At 51.7% G+C, this 23,103-nt stretch overlaps 1 protein-coding gene across 1 annotated transcript in view; it reads left to right on the forward strand.

Annotated features, from left to right (window-relative positions):
- The window catches only part of PNKP (polynucleotide kinase 3'-phosphatase), a 95,885-nt gene that overhangs the window by 15,022 nt on the left and 57,760 nt on the right, over positions 1–23,103 (forward strand). Inside the window, exons 6-10 of the mRNA XM_075328859.1 lie at positions 11,152–11,209; positions 12,305–12,412; positions 15,266–15,337; positions 15,442–15,490; positions 15,867–15,937. Coding sequence (XP_075184974.1) covers positions 11,152–11,209; positions 12,305–12,412; positions 15,266–15,337; positions 15,442–15,490; positions 15,867–15,937 — 358 coding nt within the window. The remainder of the gene's footprint in view (positions 1–11,151; positions 11,210–12,304; positions 12,413–15,265; positions 15,338–15,441; positions 15,491–15,866; positions 15,938–23,103) is intronic.

Raw genomic sequence — 23,103 nt, forward strand, 5'->3', positions numbered from 1 at the left:
CCCCATGTGCCCCATTGATCCGTCCGAGGGTGATGCGTATGTTAGTGATTTGATTGCGTCCATTAATTCTGTACTGGACCTCAATCCACCACTATCAGAGAAACAACCCTCTCTGGCAGAAAAGCACCAGTTTACCTTGCCTAAGAGAACAAGGAGTGTGTTCTTTAACCACTCCAGTTTTCAAGCCACTGTGTCCAAGCCCAGAGCCTGTCCTGACAAACGCTTCCCAAAGCGTGGTTCTGACGACCGTTTTCCGTTTCCACCAGAGGTGGTCAAGGAGTGGGCTCACTCACCAAAGGTAGATCCTCCGGTGTCTAGACTCTCAGCCCGGACAGTCGTATCTGTGGCTGATGGCACCTCACTTAAGGATCCCACTGACCGCCAGGTTGACCTCCTGGCCAAGTCTGTCTATGAGGCGGCAGGGGCCTCGTTCTCACCATCCTTTGCAGCAGTGTGGGCTCTCAACGCCATCTCTGCTTCCCTAGAGGAGATGCATTCCCTCACTAGGGACTCTATGCCTGAAATGGTTGCCCTAACTTCCCAGGCTTCAGCCTTTTCAGCCTACGCCATGTCTGCCATGCTGGAGGCTTCTCACCGCACGGCGGTGGCCTCCGCTAATTCCCTTGCTGTCCGCAGGATCTTGTGGCTTCGAGAGTGGAAGGCAGATGCTTCTTCAAAGAAGTACCTTGCTGGGCTCCCATTTGCTGGGTGCAGGCTGTTCGGTGAACAACTGGATGAAATTATTAAGGAGGCTACTGGCGGGAAGAGTACTTCCTTGCCACAGACTAAACCCAGGAAACCTGTCCAGGGCAGCAACCAGTCGAGGTTTCGTTCCTTTCGTTCCTCTAACTGGGCGGCCTCTGAGCCCTTGGCCTCGTCCACTAACTCAGCCAAGGGCCAGAAGCCCACCTGGCGCAAGAAGCCGCGTCCACAAGAGTCCGCAGGAGCTGCTGCCACCAAGGCAGCCTCCTCTTGACTATCTGGCCGAGCCAGCAACGTCCTTGGTCGGTGGCAGGCTCTCCCACTTTGGCGACGTGTGGTTTCAACACGTCTCCGATCAGTGGGTGCGGGATATCATCTCCCACGGCTACAGGATAGAGTTCTCTTCCAGGCCGCCAAACAGATTTTTTCTGTCCACTCCCCCCTGCTCCAAGGCCGCCGCCTTCTCTCAGGCCGTGGCATCCTTACAGGCCAACGGAGTAATTGTACCGGTTTCCGCCAGGGAACGGTTCAGAGGTTTTTACTCAAATCTCTTCCTAGTCCAATTGCAGTTTCACACCAGCGTTGGCTACGGTTTGCAATCGGAGAGGAACATTTCCAATTTCTGGCTCTCCCCTTCGGGTTAGCCACAGCCCCTCGAGTATTTACCAAGGTCATGGCAGCAGTGGTTGCGGTTCTGCACCTCTAGGGGTTGGCAGTAATCCCTTACCTGGACGACCTTCTTGTCAAGGCTTCATCCAGTGCAGACTGGCAGCGGAGTGTCTCGCTCACTCTCGCCACGCTTGTTCATACGTACCTAGGGATGCAATTCGAGACTCTGCCGGCACTTGTGAAGCTGCCCTTAGTCAAACAGCAGTCCCTTCATCTGGCGGTGCGCTCTCTGTTGAGGCCCCGCCGCCATTCCATCAGGCACCTCATGCAGGTGCTGGGTTAGATGGTGGCGTCAATGGAAGCGGTTCCCTTTGCCCAGTTCCATCTGCGTCCTCTGCAGCTGGACATTCTCCTTTCCACCTTAACCAGGACATTTCCCTGCCTTCCTTTTGTCCGGCTCCTGTTCATCGCTTTGAGAAAGCGTTGCATACTTTAGATCTGGTGCGGGCGCTCCGGATCTATGTGTCTCGCACCGCTGTTCTTAGGCAGTGCACCTCTTTTTGTGCTAACCACAGGTCGGCGTAAGGGTCTCTCGGCTTCTAAACCGACCCTAGCTCGTTGGATTAGGTCGGCCATATCCGATGCCTACCAGTGCACTCAGGTGCCTCCCTCGCCGGGGATCAAGGCGCATTCGACCAGAGCTGTCGGTACCTCTTGGGCTTTCAGGCACCAGGCTACGGCTCAGCAGGTCTGTCAGGCTGCCACTTGGACTAGCCTGCATACCTTTTCGAAGCACTACCAAGTGCATGCTCATGCTTCGGCAGATGCGAGCTTGGGCAGACGCATCCTTCAGGCGGCTGTCGCCCATTTGTGAAGTTAGGTTTTGCCTACTTCTCAGTTTTCTGTTTATTTCCCACCCATGGACTGCTTTGAGACGTCCCATGGTCTGGGTCTCCCATAGGAACGATGAAGAAAAAGAGAATTTTGTTTACTTACCGTAAATTCTTTTTCTTATAGTTCCGACATGGGAGACCCAGCACCCTCCCTGTTGCCTGTTGGCAGTTTCTTGTTCCGCGTGTTATCACCGGCTGTTGTTGTAGACAGAGGTTCCGGTTGTTCCGGTTCTTGCTCTATCTCTACTTGTGGGTGGCTATTCTCCTTCAGCTTTTGCACTAAACTGGCCAGATTTGGTTATCCAGGGGGTGTATAAGCTCAGAGGGAGGAGCTACACTTTTTACTATAGTACTTTGTGTGTCCTCCGGAGGCAGAAGCTATACACCCATGGTTTGGGTCTCCCATGTCGGAACTATAAGAAAAAGAATTTACGGTAAGTAAACAAAATTCTCTTTTTTTCTTTTGTTTATATCTCGTTGCCTTGGAGACCACTGCTGCTAATAAACAGAACATGCACAGCGCTTACCAGCACTTTTCTATTAACCCTGTAAACACTTTTGCAGCTGTTACCTCCTAATCCCAGCCAGCTTCAGCGCAGTGCTTACAGGTTACATAACAACGGTGGTCGGTCTCCTAGGCAACGAGCCATAAACGAAAGAAAAGCGTTAATGTCTCAAGTATGGCTGCAAATTTGAATAAGCTGTAAATTGCAAAAGTGCTTGTATTTACAAGCTCTCTCCAACAATAGCCATCTATGAAGATGGGAATAACGCTTAAAGCATTAATTTTAACACCTGACATGTAATATTCCCAAAAAGCCAATGTGACTGCACTCTGATGGGGCGGAACGGTGGCTCAGTGGTTAGCACTGCATTCTTGTGGTGGCTCAGTGGTTAGCACTGCATTCTTGTGGCTCAGTGGTTAGCACTGCAGTCTTGTGGTGGCTCAGTGGTTAGCACTGCAGTCTTGTGGTGGCTCAGTGGTTAGCACTGCAGTCTTGTGGTGGCTCAGTGGTTAGCACTGTAGTCTTGTGGCTCAGTGGTTAGCACTGCATTCTTGCCGCATCCTGGGTTCAATTCCCACCAAGGACGACATCTGCAAGGAGTTTGTATGTTCTCCCCGTGTTTGCGTGGGTTTCCTCCCACACTCCAAAGACATTCAGATAGGGACTCTAGATTGTGAGCCCCAATGGGGACAGTGTTCCCTTTGTATGTAAAGCGCTGTGGAATTAACAGCGCTATATAAATGAATAAATATTATTTTCTTCGGCGCTCCATTGGGAGACCCAGACGATTGGGTGTATAGCTACTGCCTCCGGAGGCCACACAAAGCATTACACTAAAAAGTGTAAGGCCCCTCCCCTTCTGGCTATACACCCCCAGTGGGATCACTGGCTCACCAGTTTTCTGCTTTGTGCGAAGGAGGTCAGACATCCACGCATAGCTCCACTGTTTAGTCAGCAGCAGCTGCTGACTATGTCGGATGGAAGAAAAGTGGGCCCATATGGGGCCCCCAGCATGCTCCCTTCTCACCCCACTTGCGGTTTGTAAGGTTGAGGTACCCATTGCGGGTACGGAGGCTGGAGCCCACATGCTGTTTTCCTTCCCCATCCCCCCTCAGGGCTCTGGGCGAAGTGGGATCTTACAGGTCTCCAGGCACTGAGACCGGGCTCCATCCACAGACCCAGAGAACCTGCTGGATATGGAGCTGAGTATCGTCAGGGACAGGCCCTGCTACATTAAGGTACTCTGTGTCCCCGGGCAAGCGCGCACACACACACCAGCATTGCTGGGAGTGTTAGTGCGCCGGGGGCAACAGCGCGGAGCGCTCGTGCTATTATTCACTACAGCTTTGCTGAGTGACTTTATGTATTGGGAACTGCCGCGCCGGCCGTTGCTGGGTGTTTTTTGACATTGTGGCGCGGCTGGGACTTGTGGTGCGCCGGGGACTTCCGCGCTGGCCGTGCACATGGACGGCCGCGCTTATTACTCGAGTCCCCGGCTTTGCGGCCTAGTTTTCGTTTCGTTCCCGCCTCCAGCCCTGCCAGTCAGGGGAGAGGCGGGACGCTGTACAGACAGTCAGCGCCGAGGGCTGGAGTCTGCTTTGCATTCTCCAGCCCCCTTCACTGGACACAGTGGGACGCCAGTTTCCCGCTCTTGTCTGGGGCACGCCCACGGCCCGCCCCTCGTCACACGAGCTGGAGAAGGACGCCGGCAGCCATTCCTGCACGCAGTCCGAGCTGGGGAACGGAGACATGCTCTGGGCAACAACACAGGGCTCTGGCGACCACACACCCGCGTTATAGGCGGGCGGTAAGCAGCACCTGAAGTGCTGACCCCACTAAATACCGAAGTGTCCATTTGTATTTTATGCTTGTATGCTATACACTGCACTGAAGGTCGCTATCTTTGGCTATATGCCCTTCTAGATGGCGAGATAACAGCAGCAAAAACGCAAGGGTGCTAAGGCACAGGTTTTCTAGGCTGCTTGTATTGCATGTGCTGAAGTGTTCATTTGTACTTATGCTTGTATGCTATACATTGCACTGTACGGTCGCTACTCTTGGCTATATTCTCCTAGAGGGCTGGACAACAGCAGCAAAAAAGCATGGGTGCCAAGGCACAGGCTTTCTAGGCTGCTTGTACTGCATGTGCTGAAGTGTTCATTTGTATATATGCTTGTATGCTATACATTGCACTGTACGGTCGCTACTCTGGGCTATATTCTCCTAGATGGCTGGACAACAGCAGCAAAAAAGCATGGGCGCCAAGGCACAGGCTTTATAGGCTGCTTGTATTGCATGTGCTGAAGTGTTCATTTGTACTTATGCTTGTATGCTATACATTGCACTGTACGGTCGCTACTCTGGGCTATATTCTCCTAGATGGCTGGACAACAGCAGCAAAAAAAGCAAGGGTGCCAAGGCACAGGCTTTCTATGCTGCTTGTATTGCATGTACTGAAGTGTTTATGCTTGTATGCTATACATTGCATAGATGACTAGAATACAGCAGCAAAAAAGCAACACAGGCTTTCTATGCTGTTTTTCCTGCATGTGATACTGTTCCACCGGCAGGTTCCACTGACCCCCATTGTGTGCAATGCACCCCTGTAGCACTTGGTCAGCCGGGGTCTCTACTAGCGGTGGCCAAAGGAACCACCTGTGAACCCTGTCCAGGGACAGGGACGGAGATTGTCATGGGATGGAGACTTTGCAGTCCAGACAGGCCATGGGCAATCTTGATTAATGCTCCCTGGCCACCCTCATTTGGAACGCACTCAGTGCTCCGGGGGGGTCCCAGGCATTCCATGGTGAAGGCTCTGACACGGACGGCAGTCCCAGACAGCCTAAGCTAGCTCGCTGGGTGCGGCACTCGGCTTCATCACTGGTCAAGGTCCCAGCAGGACGACTCTCTGTATGATGAGGCAGACGTAGCTGATCAGGGCTTTGGTCCTGACACCGCTCTCAATCCGGATACACCGGATGGTGACGCCATAGTGAATGATCTTATAGCGTCCATCAATGGAATGTTGCATATTTCTCCCTCAGCTCCCCCAGTGGAGGAGTCAGCTTCACAGCAGGAGAAATCCTTTTTCAGTATTCATGCATAGATTGAGTACTTTTTCTGGCCACGCTGACTTCAGAGACGCAGTTCAGAAACACCACGCTTACCAGATAAACGTTTTCTCCAAACGTATTAAGGATGCACGTTATCCCTTTACCCTGACGTGGTAAAGCACTGGACCCAGGGTCCAAAGGTGGATCCCCCAATCTCCAGGCTTGCGGCTAGATCCATAGTTGCAGTGGAGATGGGAATTCACTTAAAGATGCCATTGACAGACAGATAGACCTCTGGTTGAAATCTGTCTGTGAAGCTATCAGCGTGTCGGTTGCTCCGGCATTCGCAGCCGTATAGGCACTCTAACCTATTTCAGCTGGTCTTGCGCAGCTGCTCTTGAGCACATGTACATCTGTGCCGCAGGTGGTGTCCTTAACCTCGCAATGTCTGCATTGCGACTTACCCTAGTAATGCTGTCCTGGAGGGACAGTCGAGGTTGGTCCTTCCCAGGCTCGGGCAAGTCCCAATGGTCCTCGTCTAAAAGGGCTCAAAAGGCTCAGAGGGGCTCAGATTCCGGCCGGGCTCATTCACGCCCAAGGAAGGCAGCAGGAGGAACCGCTACCAAGGCGATCTCCTCATGTATTTCAGCTCTCTCTCTCCGCATCCGCGGTTGGTGGCAGAATCTCCCGCTTCTGGGTACATTTAGCTGCCACAGGTCACAGACCGGTGGGTGAGAGACATTGTGTCTCACGTGTACAGGATAGAGCTCTGTTCTCGTCCTCCGGCTCGACTCTTCAGAACTCCCCCCCCCCCCCCCCACCGAGCCGATGCTCTTCTGCAGGCAGAAGGAGTGGTAATCCCTGTTCCTCTTCAGGAACAAGACACGTTTTTTTCCTCCAATCTTATTGGGGTGCCAAAAAAGGGTGGCTTTTTCCGTTCCGTTCTGGACCTAAAACTGCTCAACAAGCACGTGAAGGCCAGGCGGTTCCGGATGTAACCCTCCGCTCCGTCATTGCCTCAATGTCTCAAGGAGTTTTCCTAGCATCAATAGACATCAGGATGCTTATCTCCACGTGCCGATTGCTCCAGAGCACCAGCGTTTGCTACGTTTCGTTATTGAAGACGAGCATCTTCAGTGCGTACCACTGCCCTTCGGTCGGGCGACAGCCCTACGGGTTTTCACCAAGTTCAGGGCAGCAGTGGGAGCAGTCCTGCACTCTCAGGGTCACTCTGTGATCCTTACTGGACGATCCACTTGTCAAGGCACCCTCTCAAGAGGCATGCCGACACAGACTGAACGTGGCGCTGGAGACTCTCCAGAGTTTCGGGTGGATCATCAACTTTTCAAGGTTACATCGGGCACCGACCCAATCGCTGACATATCTGGGCATGGAGTTTCACACTCCCTCAGCGATAGTGAATTCCGCTGGACAAGCAGCGTTCACTACAGTCGGGGGTGCAGTCTCTCCTTCAAGGCCAGTCACACCCCTTAAGACGCCTCATGCAGAGGCAGTCACTTTCGCGCAGTTTCATCTGCGTCCACTTCAATGGGACATGCTTTGCCAATGGGTTGGGGAGTCGACGTCCCTAGAAAGGAACGTTTCCCTTCTCAGACGGTCAAGGACTCTCTTCAGAGGAGTCCATCCTTCAGATCAATGTTCTGGAAATCTGGGCAGTGCATCTTGCCCTGCAAGCCTTCCAGCAGTGGCTGGAAGGAAAACAGATCCGAATTCAGTCGGACAATTCCACAGCGGTGGCAGACATCGCCCACCAAGGCGGAACACGCATCGCCAAGCCTACCAGGCAATCCGGCGGATTCTGATGTGGGTGGGGGACAGAGCATCCACCATATCCGCAGTTCACATCCCGGGCGTAGAAAATTGGGAAGCAGACTTCCTCAGTCGCCTGGGCATGGACGCAGGGGAATGGCCTCTGCACCCAGTATGGTGTCAGGAAATCTGTAGCCGCTGGGAGATGCCGGACGTCGACCTAATGGCGTCTCGGCACAACAACAAGGTCCCGATTTTCATGGCGCGGTCTCACGAGCAAAGAGCAAAGAGCTCTGGCGGCAGGCGCCCTAGTTCAGGATTGGTCGCAGTTCCAGCTACCCTATGTGTTTTCTACTCTGGCACTGTTGCCCAGAGTGCTATGCAAGCTCAGCTCAGCTTGCCGCCGCGCCATCCTCGTCGTCCCAGACTGACCGAGGAGGTCGTGGTCCCGGATCTGTGGCATCTCACGGTCGGCCAACCGTGGGCACTCTCAGACCGGCCAGACTTACTGTCCCAAGGGCCGTTCTTTCCACTGAATTCTACGGCCCTGATCCGGCCTGTGCGGCCATCGAGTCCGAGATCCTAGCGTCTTCAGGATTATCTCAAGACGTCATTGTCACCATGAGACGGGCTAGGAAGCCGACGTCTGCCAAAATCTACCACAAGACGTGGAAGTTATTCTTATCTTGGTGCTCTGCTTAGGGAGTGTCTCCCTGGCCATTTGCATTGTCTCCTTTTTCCCCCCTTCCTGCATCTGGATTGGGAAAAGGTTTGTCGCTCGGCTCCCTTAAAGGACAAGTCGCAGCGCTGTCGGTATTCTTTCGGAAGCGCCTAGTACGACTTCCTCAGGTACGCACGTTCCTGCAGGGGGGTTATCACATTGTCCCTCCGTACAAGAGGCCGTCAGACCCATGGGATCTGCACAGGGTATTAATTGCTCTCTAGGAGCCGCCCTTCGAGTCTCTGAGGGATGTTTTCACTTTCTCGACTTTCACAGAAAGTGGCCTTTCTGGTAGCGGTCACGTCTTTTCGGAGAGTGTCCGAACTAGCAGCGCGGTCATCCAAAGCTCCCTTCCTGGTGTTCACCAGGATAAGGTAGAGCTGCGTCCGATCCCAGAGTTTCTCCCTAAGGTGGTATTCCCTTTTTATCACAATCAGGATATCTCCTTACCTTCCTTTTATCCATTTCATCGATATGTAATGGCTTTGCATTGTTGGATCTGGTGTACAGCACCCAGAATCTACATTCCCGCACGGCGCCCCTGCGCCGCTCGGATGCACTCTTTGTCCTTGTCACTGGTCAGCGCAAGGGATCGCAGGCTGCAACATCCACCCTGGCTCAATGGATCAAGGAACCAATCCTTGAAGCCTACCGTTCTACTGGGCTTCCGGTTCCATCAGGGCTGAAGGCCCATTCTACCAGAGCCGTAGATGCGTCCTGGGCATTACGGCACCAGGCTACGGCTCAACAGGTGTGCCAGGCAGCTACCTGGTCGAGTCTGCACACTTTCACCAAACATTATCAGGTGCATACCTATGCTTCGGCGGACGCCAGCCTAGGTAGAAGAGTCCTGCAGGCGGCAGTTGCCTCCCCGTAGGGGAAGGCTGTCTTGCAGCTCTAACATGAGGTATTTCTTTACCCACCCAGGGACAGCTTTTGGACGTCCCAATCGTCTGGGTCTCCCAATGGAGCGCCGAAGAAGAAGGGAATTTTGTTACTTACCGTAAATTCCTTTTCTTCTAGCTCTTATTGGGAGACCCAGCACCCGCCCTGTTGTCCTTCGGGATTTTTGGTTGTTTTCGGGTACACATGTTGTTCATGTTAAATGGTTTTCAGTTCTCCGATGTTACTCGGAGAGAATTTGTTTAAACCAGTTATTGGCTTTCCTCCTTCTTGCTTTTGCACTAAAACTGGTGAGCCAGTGATCCCACTGGGGGTGTATAGCCAGAAGGGGAGGGGCCTTACACTTTTTAGTGTAATGCTTTGTGTGGCCTCCGGAGGCAGTAGCTATACACCCAATCGTCTGGGTCTCCCAATAGGAGCTAGAAGAAAAGGAATTTACGGTAAGTAACAAAATTCCCTTCATTATTATCTAATAAGACATCTCTTTTCAATATAAATCTAAAAAAACACAATAATTGATATATAAAAACAAATGTGACCACAAAAGAAAGGGGGGGAAATGAAAACAGAAACTGAGCCCTGGTTTCATTTTTCCATTTTGTTGTGATTGTGTTGCAGATTGGAGTTTAAGGGAACCTGTCACCATATTTTGGCCTTCTAAGCTAAAACTAGCACTTTAAGCAGCGCCTGTGCTGCACGTTACCCCCTGTAGCCCCCACAAACACCTTTTATTAAGTCTCCCACCATGTACGTAAATTGCTCGGTCTGGTCCAATGGTTGTCCTCCTAATCTGCGCCTCCTGTCCCTCCTTTCGCCGTCCTCCTGTGCTGATTAACGTGGCTGACACCTCGGGCGCCATCCACATAGGTGGGCAAAATCTCCATATTAACAGCTTGTTCAGGTGCACTTTGCTCTTACCTATTGCAAGCAGAGCCGAAAACATAGTTGCGCCTGCGCGAACCGGCGCGTTCTCTGCACAGGCGCAAGATCCTGCCCAGTGATGTGGATGAAGTGAGTGACGTTATCCACTTCGCTGGGCAAAATCTCGCGCCTGCACAGAGAATGCGCCGGTACACGCAGGCGCAACTATGTTTTCGACTCTGCCTGCAACAGGGCAGAGTGACATGCGCCTGCGCGAGCCGGGAATATGGAGATTTTGCCCACCTACATTTATGGCGTCCAAAGCGTCATCCACGTCAATCAGCACAGGAGAAAGGAGGGACAGGAGGCGCAGATTAGGGTGTCCATCAGACCAGACCGGGGCGGGAGATTTTATAAGGGTATTTGTGGGGTCTACGGGGGCTCGGGGTAACGTGCACCTTTATAGAATGTAACACAGGCGCTGCTCAAAGCGCTAGTATTAGTTTAGACAGCCAAAATCTGGTGACAGGTTCCCTTTAAAGTGTTATTCCCAAAAGATCATATTATCCCCTATTCATCAGATATGGAATAACTTGCTCATCATTGAGCTTCCCAGCAATCCCATCAAGAACAGCTCGACTTCCGCCCAATTAATGGTCTACTAGACTGGCAGAGAATGTGGAGGATCGCACGCCAAACTTTTCTGGCAGTGCCTTAGAAAGTGAATGGAGCGGAGGCCAAACATGCGCCCCTCTACACGAGCCCCAATCTGGAGATCAATGGAGTCGAACTCCCAGTGATTAGACAGTTAACTCCCATCCTATGGATAGGGGATGACATATTATTTTGGGAATAACCCTTTACCGTCTCATACGTCTGCCCCCATCCGTGATGGACTTGTTCTGCTCTCTTCTATGTCTCATAAGCACAAATATAATGGAGCCATGTAGCGGTCATTTCCCAATTTTTTATTTAATATTTAAATATTATGTACAAATAACATTATTTGTATTTTTTAATAATATTTTCTGCAATAATCAAGTGAATTCTGCAGATCGGTTTCAACTTTATACTCATTTATATTACCATAGAGGTGATGCCTAAAATTTTTTTTTTTTTCTTTTTTCACGCAGAATTTTATTTCCTGAAATTCCCAAAAAATTGAAAGCGCTTTTGGCAGAGGGATATAAGGTAAGACTATTGGTGTTATGCAGCAGTGAGAGGTGGATAAGTCACAGTTTATGGTGTTTTTTTTGTGAAGTGTTGTGTGCCCTTGATTGAGGAATATGGGGTTAACAGAAATGGTGAACATGGGGAAGAATAGAAATAAAATTGGATGATTTTTCAGCAGTGTGTAAATGTGAAGATGGATGTGTGGGAAGATAATGAATACGAGTGACTGGTAGGGGTACTTTGTATGTTGCGATATCGTCGGGGTCAAATCGAAAGTGACGCACATCCGACGCCGGTAACGACGTCGCAACGTGTAAAGCCTAGATGCACCAATAAACGATCGCAAAAGCGTCGTAAATCGGTGATCTGTGTAGTGTCGGTCATTTCCATAATGTCGCACCAATAGGAGATACGATGTTGTTCCTCGTTCCTGCGGCAGCACACATTGCTGTGTATGAAGCCGCAGGAGCGAGGAACATCTCCTTACCTGCGTCCACCGGCTATGCGGAAGGAAAGAGGTGGGCGGGATGTTTACATCTTGCTCATCTCCGCCCCTCCGCTTCTATTGGCCGCCTGCCGTGTGACGTCGCACGACCCGCCCCCTTAGTAAGGAAGCGGGTCGCCGGCCAGAGCAACGTCGCAGGGCAGGTAAGTGCGTGTGACGCTGCCGTAGCGATAATGTTCACTATTGCAGCTATCACAAGATATCGCATGTGCGACGGGGGCGGGGACTATCGCGCTCGCCATCGCTACAATCGGCTAGTGATGTCGCACCGTGCAAAGTACCCCGTAGAGTTGGTGCGAATTGATTCTCAGGACCTGATCCATCATGTCCGTAATCTGTGGCCGCTGGATTGAGCCCTAAAAATGGCCTCCTACCTTCATGCACGTCTTTTGATTAGCCGCCACCTTCATTATTGCAGCTTGGTGCGCACGTGACTGGCCGTCTAATCAAAAGAAGAGCTGCAGATGCCAATAACTCTGTCTAGCGGCCACAGATTTTTCACGTGGCCGATGGACCAGATCCGGCTAATCCTTTCGCTCCAATTCGTGTGACTTTTTGTCTTTTCACTTTCATTCTTTTCCATGTATTTTTTTTCTGTCTTCCGTCAGGTGGTCTTCTTCACAAATCAGTTGGGAATTAGCCGTGGCAAACTGAGGCCGGAAGTTTTCAAAGCCAAAGCAGAAGCCATTTTGGATCAGTTGGGTATACCCGTTCAGGTTAGTTTGGACTCGTCTGCATTAAAGGGTTTGTCATTCAATGGTCAGCAGGGAAAGTGGGCAGCAAGTGTCCCAGCGGCAACATAGCAGGAGACAAAGGCATTACACTAGGGGACGTGCATAAGGGACGGGTCCTCCAAAGGAAGAGCTGCTCCAAAGGAGGAACCTTCTGTCTACTGTTAATGAAAGATTAAAGGGAATAACAAATGGGGTTCCCATCAAGTAAAATCGGCTACTCAGTATAGCATAATAGATAAAAGGGAGAAAATAACTGAGTTTTATGAAGCCTTGCATAATCAACGACAGTGCATCACTATTTAGTAATGTAAGATTTATTCAAAAACAAGGAATAAGGGCACTGTCATGTAGAAAAACATATAAAATACAGACAATGTTTGGAGAAGAAATCAGGAAATCCCAAACAGGGACCTCAACAGCATCATATTGTATTAGAGAGTATTAGCTCCAGATAAATGTATAATGGTATCCCAAACATTCATAACAGGAGGGGGCCCCACAGGGCACACACAAAGAAGGGAACCATAGGAACTAGTTAAATTCAAGAGCAGTGCTTACCCATATATGTTTGTCAATATCGATGCCGTGTCAATGGTCCAAGTGAAGGTGGGGGAAGCCCTTCTTTGTGTGTGCCCTGTGGGGCCCCCTCCTGTTATGAATGTTTGGGATACCATTATACATTTATCTGGAGCTAATACTCTCTAATACAATATGATGCTGTCGAGGTCCCTGTTTGGGATTTCCTGATTTCTTCTCCAAACATTGTCTGTATTTTATATGTTTTTCTACATGACAGTGCCCTTATTCCTTGTTTTTGAATAAATCTTACATTACTAAATAGTGATGCACTGTCGTTGATTATGCAAGGCTTCATAAAACTCAGTTATTTTCTCCCTTTTATCTCTTCTGTCTACTGTATCCAAAGGGACAAAATATTGAACCCTTCCCAGCTTGTATTTTTTCCTCCCCTGCTTTCAGAAGCCATCACTTTTTTTTTTTCCATGGACATAGCCGTATAGGAGTTTGCATTTTTGTGCAGGATGAGATTGCAACTTAGTTTAGGTAGGAAAAACCTGGTGACAGATTACTTTTCTCTTTCGTTTCATTGGGGAACACAGGACCATGGTGGGTGCTGTGTCCCCCAATGAAGACTCAGTGAAAGAGATTTTACGGTGAGTACACAAAAATCCTTCTTTAAAGGGGTTGTCCATTACTTTTACATTGATGGTCTATCCTTAGGCGGGCTTTGCACACTACGACATCGCAGGTGCGATGTCGGTGGGGTCAAATTGAAAATGACGCACTTGCGGCATCGCATGCGACATCGTAGTGTGTAAAGGCTCGATGATACGATTAACGAGCGCAAAAGCGTCGTAATCGTATCATCGGTGCAGCGTCGGCGTACGCTGACGCAACGGTCCGATGTTGTTCCTCATTCCTGCGGCAGCACACATCGCTGTGTGTGAAGCCGCAGGAGCGAGGAACATCTCCTACCGGCGTCACTGCGGCTTCCGTAGGCTATGCGGAAGGAAGGAGGTGGGCGGGATGTTTACATCCCGCTCATCTCCGCCCCTCCGCTCCTATTGGCCGCCTGCCGTGTGACGTCGCAGTGACGCCATACAACCCGCCCCCTTAATAAGGAGGCGGGTCGCCGGCCAGAGCGACGGTCGCAGGACAGGTGAGTCCATGTGAAGCTGCCATAGCGATAATGTTCGCTACGGCAGTTATCACAAGGATATCGCAGCTGCGACGGGGGCGGGGACTATCGCGCTCGGCATCGCAGCATCGGCCTGCGATGTCGCAGCGTGCAAAGTGCCCCTTAGGATAGGTCAATGTCTGATCGGCCGGGGTCCGATGACAATCAGCTGTTCTTGGTGTGGGCGGTCGGAAATAGTCAATCCCAGAGCTGCCCCATCTTCTGATAGCGGCGTGGCCGGGTACTGCACATCAGCTTCCTATTGATTTGAATGGAAAGTGGATGTTTAGTATCCAGTCGCGGCAACTATCAGAAGACAGGGCAACTCCAGAACTCAGCATTTATGGCTACCGGCACCAAGCACAGCTAATCGGAGGTGGTGCGGGTTGTCGGACCCCGGCTGATCAGACATTGATGCCCTATTCTTAGGGGCACTTTGCACACTACGACATCGCACCTGCGATGTCGGTGGGGTCAAATTGAAAGTGACGCACATCCGGCTTCGCTGTCGGTATCGTAGTGTGTAAATCGTTTTTGATACGATTAACGAGCGCAAAAGCGTCAAAATCGTATGATCGGTGTAGCGTCGGTCATTTCTATAATTTCGGAAAGACCGATGTTATGATGTTGTTCCTCGTTCCTGCAGCAGCACACATCGCTGTGTGTGAAGCCGCAGGAGCGAGGAACATCACCTACCTGCGTCCTGCAGCTCACGCCGGCTATGCGGAAGGAAGCCGGTGGGCGGGATGTTTACGTCCCACTCATCTCCACCCCTCCGCTTCTATTGGCCGCCTGCCGTGTGACGTCGCTGTGACGCCGCACGACCCTCCCCCTTAGGAAGGAGGCGGGTCGCCGGCCAGAGCGACTTCGCAGGGCAGGTGAGTGCATGTGAAGCTGCCGTAGCGATAATGTTCACTACGGCAGCTATAACACTATCGTATGTGCGACGGGGCGGGTGCTAACGCGCGCGGCATCGCTACAATCGGCTTGCGATATCGTAGTGTGCAAAGTACCCCTAAGGATAGATCATCAATGTAAATATAGTGGACAACCCCTTTAAGTATACATTGTTAAGTTATTATTTAATCCTCCTTTACTGATTCTGAACACTTGAACTCATATATTATATTTTTTTGCAGATTTTTGTGGCGACTGGTATGGGCATTTACCGCAAACCTGTCACTGGAATGTGGGATTACCTGTGCGATAAGGTGAGGCAGGTTCATAGCCAGTCCATAGGAGGCAAGTTTTTGTAATAAAGGGCCATTATGCAATTTTAATGTTGGATTTTTTTTTATTTTTTATTTTTTTGTAGGCTAATGATGGTATTGAAGTCAAAAAAGAAGATTGCGTCTACATAGGAGGTAACGATCGGCGGAATCTTGATCAAATACTGACAATATTTTAAAAAGTAATTCACTAGAGTTATTTAGAAGCTGGGCCGAGGAGAGAGCACCTTTTGGGGGGTCCCGTTCCTCTGTAGCTGTTTTGTAATGTGAGTCGTGGATTAGACGGAGGTATATTTGCAACCAATGTAAAAAACAAAATTAATACATGTAAAACTTTTGTTAAATATGGTAACTGAGCAGTAACACTGGATGTCAGGAAGAAGAACAGACTCTTTCATTTCATTGTATTAGTGGATTCATTATGCAGTTAGAAAAATCTGAATCTGAGTTGTCCCCACAATTAAGAGACTATTGAGATGTTTTAATTAATTACTTTATTATATCTGCACAGACGCTGCTGGAAGACCTGCAAACTGGGCTCCAGACCGGAAGAAGAAAGATTTCTCCTCCAGTGACCGCTTGGTAAGTCGGCTCAGGTCAGACATGGATGAGAAAATTTGCCTCTTCTCTAACGCTTCATGTTTAAGCTGTGTCCCCCAATAAAGGCTCAGAGAAAGAGATTTTACGGTGAGTACCCAAAGTCTTCTTTTCACTGTCGCTTCATTAGGGGATACAGCTTAAACATGGTTTCCTGTATCCCCCAGTGAAACGATAGAGAAGGAGAGAGATTTTACGGTGAGTACCTAAAATCTTCTTTTCTTTATCGTTCCTTTGGGAGACCCAGACCATGGGTGTTTAGCTTCTGCCTCCGGAGGACACACAAAGTACTACACTTAAAAGTGTAGCTCCTCCCTCTGAGCTTATACACCCCCTGGTAGCCAGTCCTAGCCAGTTTGTCGCTTTGTGTCAGGAGGCATACATCCACACATGCATTCTCATCTGATTTGTTTGACTTTTGGAAAGAGTTTGAAGAAAAGCGGGTCCATGTCTGGACTCCCGGCATGTCCCTTCTCACCCCACTGTGTCGGCGGTGTTGTTAAGGTTGATTTACAAGGCTGCAGCCTTACATGCCGCGCTCCTTCACCATCCCTTCTGGGCTCTGGCTTGAAGTGGGAGCCAGCACGGTCTCCATGCCTGGCAGGAGTCCGGTCTCCATCCACAGCCCCTTGAGGATTCTGTTGGACCGGAGCACTCATCCCCAGGGACATGGCCCTGCGTCTCAGCAGCTAAGTACCTGAGACGTTTATGTTGGGGGTCCCAGTTCTTTATTGTAAGGGGAGAGTATGCTGTATGTGATTGTTTTAACTTTTCCGGCGGGTTCTCTAGCTTTTGCCTGAGAACCGCGCCGATGGTGCCTGCTTGTCAGCCTCGCCGCTTAAATTTAGGCCCTGGCTTCGCCGGAGGCCTAGTTTCATTTTCCTGCCCTCGCATGTCACTCATGCAGAGGGACAGGTTCGGCTCCTCCCGGCGGCCGTTCTACACAGGGGAGGGACACTCCCCACTGCTGGGGCGTCCCTCCTTCCCTGCAGGTCTCTATAGCCCTCCAGTTCCCGCTCTTTTATAGGAACGCCCTCTTCTCAGGCAGAGTTCACTCTGCTCTGGGACATCCTGCATTCTGCATCTCTGCTGAGGTGCTGCGACTGGGGGACCGGGCTTCGGGATCTGGAGGGCACACAACACCGCGCTCAGCGGTCTGGTAAGCCACAGCCGGTCTCCGGTTGTGGACCTCTGTATATTCTCCCTGGGGTTCATTCTCTGCAAAGCCCCCACTCCAGCAGCAACACAAGGAGCAAGGCTCCAAAGCTTTATTCTACATGCACTGCATGTATACTCCTGCTGCCTGAGCCGAGTCTCAATCCGCCAGTGTCAGAGGAGCAACTCTCTTTGGCAGAAAAACATCAGTTTACCTCGCCTAAGAGAGTGAAGAGTGTGTTCTTTAACCACTCCAGTTTTCAGACCGCTGTGACCAAACCCAGGGCCTGCCCTGACAAACGCTTTCCAAAGCGTGGTTCTGATGACCGGTTTCCATTTCCACCTGAGGTGGTCAAGGAGTGGTCTCACTCCCCAAAGGTAGACCCTCCGGTGTCTAGGCTATCAGCCCGGACCGTTGTGTCGGTGGCTGACGGCACCTCACTTAAGGATTCCCCTGACCGTCAGATTGACCTTCTGGCCAAATCCGTGTATGAAGCTGCGGGGGCCGCGTTTTCCCCGACTTTTGCAGCAGTGTGGGCTCTCAAAGCCATCTCTGCTTCTCTAGAGGAGATGCATTCCCTCACCAAGGAATCTATGCTGAAATGGTTACCTTAACTGCTCAGGCTTCAGCTTTTTCATCTTATGCCATGTCTGCAATGCTAGAGGCTGCTCACCGCACTGCGGTGGCTTCAGCCAATTCTCTTGTTATCCGCAGGATTTTGTGGCTTCGAGAGTGGAAGGCAGATGCTTCTTCCAAGAAGTTTCTTGCTGGGCTCCCTTTTGCTGGTTCACGGCTGTTTGGTGAACAGCTGGATGAAATCATTAAGGAAGCTACTGGCAGGAAGAGTACTTCCATGCCACAAACCAAGACCAGGAAACCCGCCCAGGGTAGGAATCAATCGAGGTTTCGTTCCTTTCGTTCCTCCAACTGGTCATCCTCTAAGCCTTCCGCCTCGTCCGCTAATTCAGCCAAGGATCAGAAATCCAACTGGCGCCCAAAAGCGCGTCCGCAGAAGACCGCAGGAGGTTCTGCCACTAAGGCAGCTTCCTCATGACTCTCGGCCCGCTCCAGCCACGTCCTTAGTCGGTGGCAGGCTCTCCCACTTTGGCGACGCTTGGTTAAAGCAAGTCTCCGATCAGTGGGTGAGAGACATCAAATCTCACGGCTACAGGATAGAATTCTCTTCCAGCCCTTCAAACAGATTTTTCTTTGGCGCTCCATTGGGAGACCCAGACGATTGGGTGTATAGCACTGCCTCCGGAGGCCACACAAAGCATTACACTAAAAAGTGTAAGGCCCCTCCCCTTCTGGCTATACACCCCCAGTGGGATCACTGGCTCACCAGTTTTCTGCTTTGTGCGAAGGAGGTCAGACATCCACGCATAGCTCCACTGTTTAGTCAGCAGCAGCTGCTGACTATGTCGGATGGAAGAAAAGAGGGCCCATACTAGGGCCCCCAGCATGCTCCCTTCTCACCCCACTTTATGTCGGCGGTGTTTGTTAAGGTTGAGGTACCCATTGTGGGTACGGAGGCTGGAGCCCACATGCTGTTTCTTCGGCGCTCCATTGGGAGACCCAGACGATTGGGTGTATAGCACTGCCTCCGGAGGCCACACAAAGCAATTACACTAAAAAGTGTAAGGCCCCTCCCCTTCTGGCTATACACCCCCAGTGGGATCACTGGCTCACCAGTTTTCTGCTTTGTGCGAAGGAGGTCAGACATCCACGCATAGCTCCACTGTTTAGTCAGCAGCAGCTGCTGACTATGTCGGATGGAAGAAAAGAGGGCCCATATGGGGCCCCCAGCATGCTCCCTTCTCACCCCACTTGTGGTTTGTAAGGTTGAGGTACCCATTGCGGGTACGGAGGCTGGAGCCCACATGCTGTTTTCCTTCCTCATCCCCCTGAGGGGCTCTGCGGAAGTGGGATCTTACCGGCCCCCAAGCCCTGAGGCCGGGCTCCATCCACAGACCCAGTGAACCTGCTGGATTCGGAGCTGGGTACCGTTCAGGGACAAGGCCCTGCAACTTTCAGGTACTCTGTGTCCCCGTACAGGCAGGCACGCACACGCCAGACTTGCTGGGTGTGTTAGTGCGCCGGGGACAGTGGCGTTGCACGCTGGGTTTGAGTCACAGCAGTTCGGCTGTGTGACTTCAGGTGATGGGAACTACCGCGCCGGCCACTCTTGGAGCGGCGGCGCGGATGGGACCTGTAGTGCGCCGGGGACTTAGCGCCGACCGCGCTTTTACGGCGGCGGCGCTTATAACTTTAGTCCCCGGCTTTTGCGGCCTAGCTCCGCTTCGTTCCCGCCCCCTCCCTGTCAATCAGGGAAAGGGAGAGACGCTGTGCAATCGTCAGCGCCGAGGGCTGGAGCCATATTTACATGCTCCAGCCCTCTCACTAGGCACAGAGGGACGCAGGTTTTAGTCTGAGCACGCCCAGGGCCCGCCCCCCCCTCCACAGGACGCCGGCAGCCATTCCTTACATGCAGTCTGGCTGGAGGACGGACACAGGCTCTGGGAGACCCGGACTAGGGATTTCTGGCGACCACACACCCGCGTTTGGCGGGCGGTAAGCAGCACAGTAGTGCTGGCCCCACTAGTGCCACAGTGTTGTATTGTATTTCTGTACCAGATATATATAATATATATATATACTGCACTGTTCGGTCGCTTCCTGGCTGTATACCCTATATTGCTCTGAGGAGACAACAACATGTCATCCACAAAACGCAAGGGTGCCAAGGCAAGGGCTGCTTACACTGCTTGTACAGCATGTGGGGCTAATCTACCAGCAGGCTCCAACGACTCTCATTGTGTGCAATGTTCAGTCCCAGTGGCACTTCGTCAGCCAGAGCCTATGGTGATGGTAGCCCAGGCTGAGACGCCTGTGAACCCTGCCCCGGTGACGGGGTCAGAATTTGCAGTGTTTGCTGATAAAATGTCTGTGACTATGACAAAAATCCTGGAAACCTTGCAGTCCAGGCCAGTTGCTCAGACCATGGACACTGCTGTGTCTATGTTCCCCGGCCCCCCTCAGCTGGAATTAATCCGTAATTCAAGGGGGTCCCAGGCATCACAGGCTGAGGGCTCTGACTCCGATGACAGTCCCAGTCCGCCTAAGCGAGCTCGCTGGGAGAGACCCTCCACGTCATCACGCGGATCAGGGTCTCAGCGAGAAGGGTCTCTATATGATGACTCAGAGGTGGGTGATCAGGAGTCTTGTCCTGACGCCGCACTCAATTTGGATACACCAGATGGTGACGCCATGGTAAATGACCTTATAGCGGCCATCAATAGGCTGTTGGATATTTCTCCCCCAGCCCCTTCTGCAGAGGAGGCAGCTGCCCAGCAGGAGAAATTCCATTTCCTGTATCCCAAGCGTAAATCGAGTACTTTTCTGGACCACTCTGACTTCAGAGAATCCATCCAGAAACACAATACTTATCCGGACAAGCGTTTTTCTAAACTCCTTAAGGATACACGTTATCCTTTTCCCCCTGACGTGGTCAAACGCTGGACCCAGTGTCCAAAAGTGGACCCTCCAATATCCAGGCTTGCAGCTAGATCCATAGTTGCAGTGGAGGATGGGGCTTCACTTAAAGATGCCAATGACAGACAGATGGACCTTTGGTTGAAATCTGTCTATGAAGCTATCGGCGCGTCGTTTGCTCCAGCATTCGCGGCCGTGTGGGCGCTCCAAGCTATTTCAGCTGGTCTGGCACAGGTGGACTCTCTCATACGTCCAGCAGTGCCGCAAGTGGCGTCCCTAACTACGCAAATGTCTGCGTTTGCGACCTACGCTATCAATGCGGTACTGGACTCTACGAGCCGTACCTCAATGGCATCCGCCAACTCTGTAGTTTTGCGCAGAGCCTTGTGGTTAAAAGAATGGAAAGCAGATTCTGCTTCTAAAAAATGTTTAACCAGCTTGCCATTATCTGGAGACAGACTGTTTGGTGAGCAATTGGCGGAAATCATTAAACAGTCCAAAGGTAAGGACTCCTCCTTACCCCAGCCCAGATCAAGCAAACCTCCACAGAGGAAGTGGCAGTCAAAGTTTCGGTCCTTTCGAGGCTCGGGCAAGCCCCAATTCTCCTCGTCCAAAGGGACTCAGAAAGAGCAAAGGAGCTCTGATTCCTGGCGGGCTCACTCACGCCCCAAGAAAGCAACCGGAGGTACCGCTTCCAAGGCGGCTGCCTCATGACTTTCGGCCGCCTCCCTCCGCATCCTCGGTCGGTGGCAGGCTCTCCCGCTTTTGCGACATTTGGCTGCCACAGGTCAAAGACCGGTGGGTAACAGACATTTTGTCTCACGGGTACAGGATAGAGTTCAGTTCTCGTCCTCCGCCTCGGTTCTTCAGAACTTCCCCACATCCCGACCGAGCAGATGCCCTTCTGCAGGCGGTGAATTCTCTAAGAGCAGAAGGAGTGGTGGTCCCTGTTCCTCTTCAGGAACGAGGTCAAGGTTTTTACTCCAATCTCTTTGTGGTGCCAAAAAAGGACGGCTCATTCCGTCCTGTTCTGGACCTAAAACTGCTCAACAAGCATGTGAACGCCAGGCGGTTCCGGATGGAATCCCTCCGCTCAGTCATTGCCTCAATGTCTCAAGGAGATTTCCTAGCATCAATAGACATCAAAGATGCTTATCTCCACGTGCCGATTGCTACAGAGCACCAACGCTTTCTACGCTTCGTGATTGGAGACGAACATCTTCACTTCGTAGCTCTGCCATTTGGTCTGGCGACAGCCCCACGGGTGTTCACCAAGATCATGGCGGCAGTGGTAGCAGTCTTGCACTCTCAGGGACACTCTGTGATCCCTTACTTGGACGATCTACTGGTCAAGGCACCCTCTCAAGAGGCATGCCAACTCAGCTTGACTGTTGCACTGGAGACTCTCCAGACGTTCGGGTGGATCATCAACTTCTCAAAGTCAAATCTGTCACCGACCCAATCACTAACGTATCTTGGCATGGAGTTTCATACTCTCTCAGCGATAGTGAAGCTTCCGCTGGACAAACAGCGGTCTCTACAGACTGGGGTGCAGGCTCTCCTTCAAAGTCGGTCGCACTCCTTAAGACGCCTCATGCACTTCCTTGGGAAGATGGTGGCGGCAATGGAGGCGGTTCCGTTTGCGCAGTTTCATCTGCGCCCGCTTCAATGGGACATTCTCCGCCAATGGGACGGGAAGTCAACATCCCTGGACAGGAAAGTCTCTCTTTCCCAGACGGCCAAGGACTCTCTGCAGTGGTGGCTTCTTCCCACCTCATTATCACAGGGAAGATCCTTCCTACCACCGTCTTGGGCGGTGGTCACGACAGACGCGAGTCTGTCGGGGTGGGGAGCAGTTTTTCTCCACCACAGGGCTCAGGGTACGTGGACTCAGCAGGAGTCCACCCTTCAGATCAATGTTCTGGAAATCAGAGCAGTGTATCTTGCCCTACTAGCCTTCCAGCAGTGGCTGGAAGGAAGGCAGATCCGAATTCAGTCGGACAACTCCACAGCGGTGGCATACATCAACCACCAAGGGGGGACACGCAGTCGGCAAGCCTTCCAGGAAGTCCGGCGGATTCTGATGTGGGTGGAAGCCAGGGCCTCCACCATATCCGCAGTTCACATCCCCGGCGTAGAAAACTGGGAAGCAGACTTCCTCAGTCGCCAGGGCATGGACGCAGGGGAATGGTCCCTTCACCCGGACGTGTTTCAGGAAATCTGTCGCCGATGGGGAAGGCCGGACGTCGACCTAATGGCGTCCTGGCACAACAACAAGGTCCCAACCTTCATGGCACGGTCTCGCGATCAAAGAGCTCTGGCGGCAGACGCCCTAGTGCAAGATTGGTCGCAGTTCCGGCTCCCTTATGTGTTTCCACCTCTGGCACTCTTGCCCAGAGTGCTACGCAAGATCAGATCCGATTGCAGCCGCGTCATACTCGTCGCCCCAGACTGGCCGAGGAGGGCGTGGTATCCGGATCTGTGGCATCTCACGGTCGGCCAA

This window comes from Anomaloglossus baeobatrachus, chromosome 11 (genome assembly GCF_048569485.1).
Source record: "Anomaloglossus baeobatrachus isolate aAnoBae1 chromosome 11, aAnoBae1.hap1, whole genome shotgun sequence".
Classification (NCBI taxonomy): Eukaryota; Metazoa; Chordata; class Amphibia; order Anura; family Aromobatidae; genus Anomaloglossus; species Anomaloglossus baeobatrachus.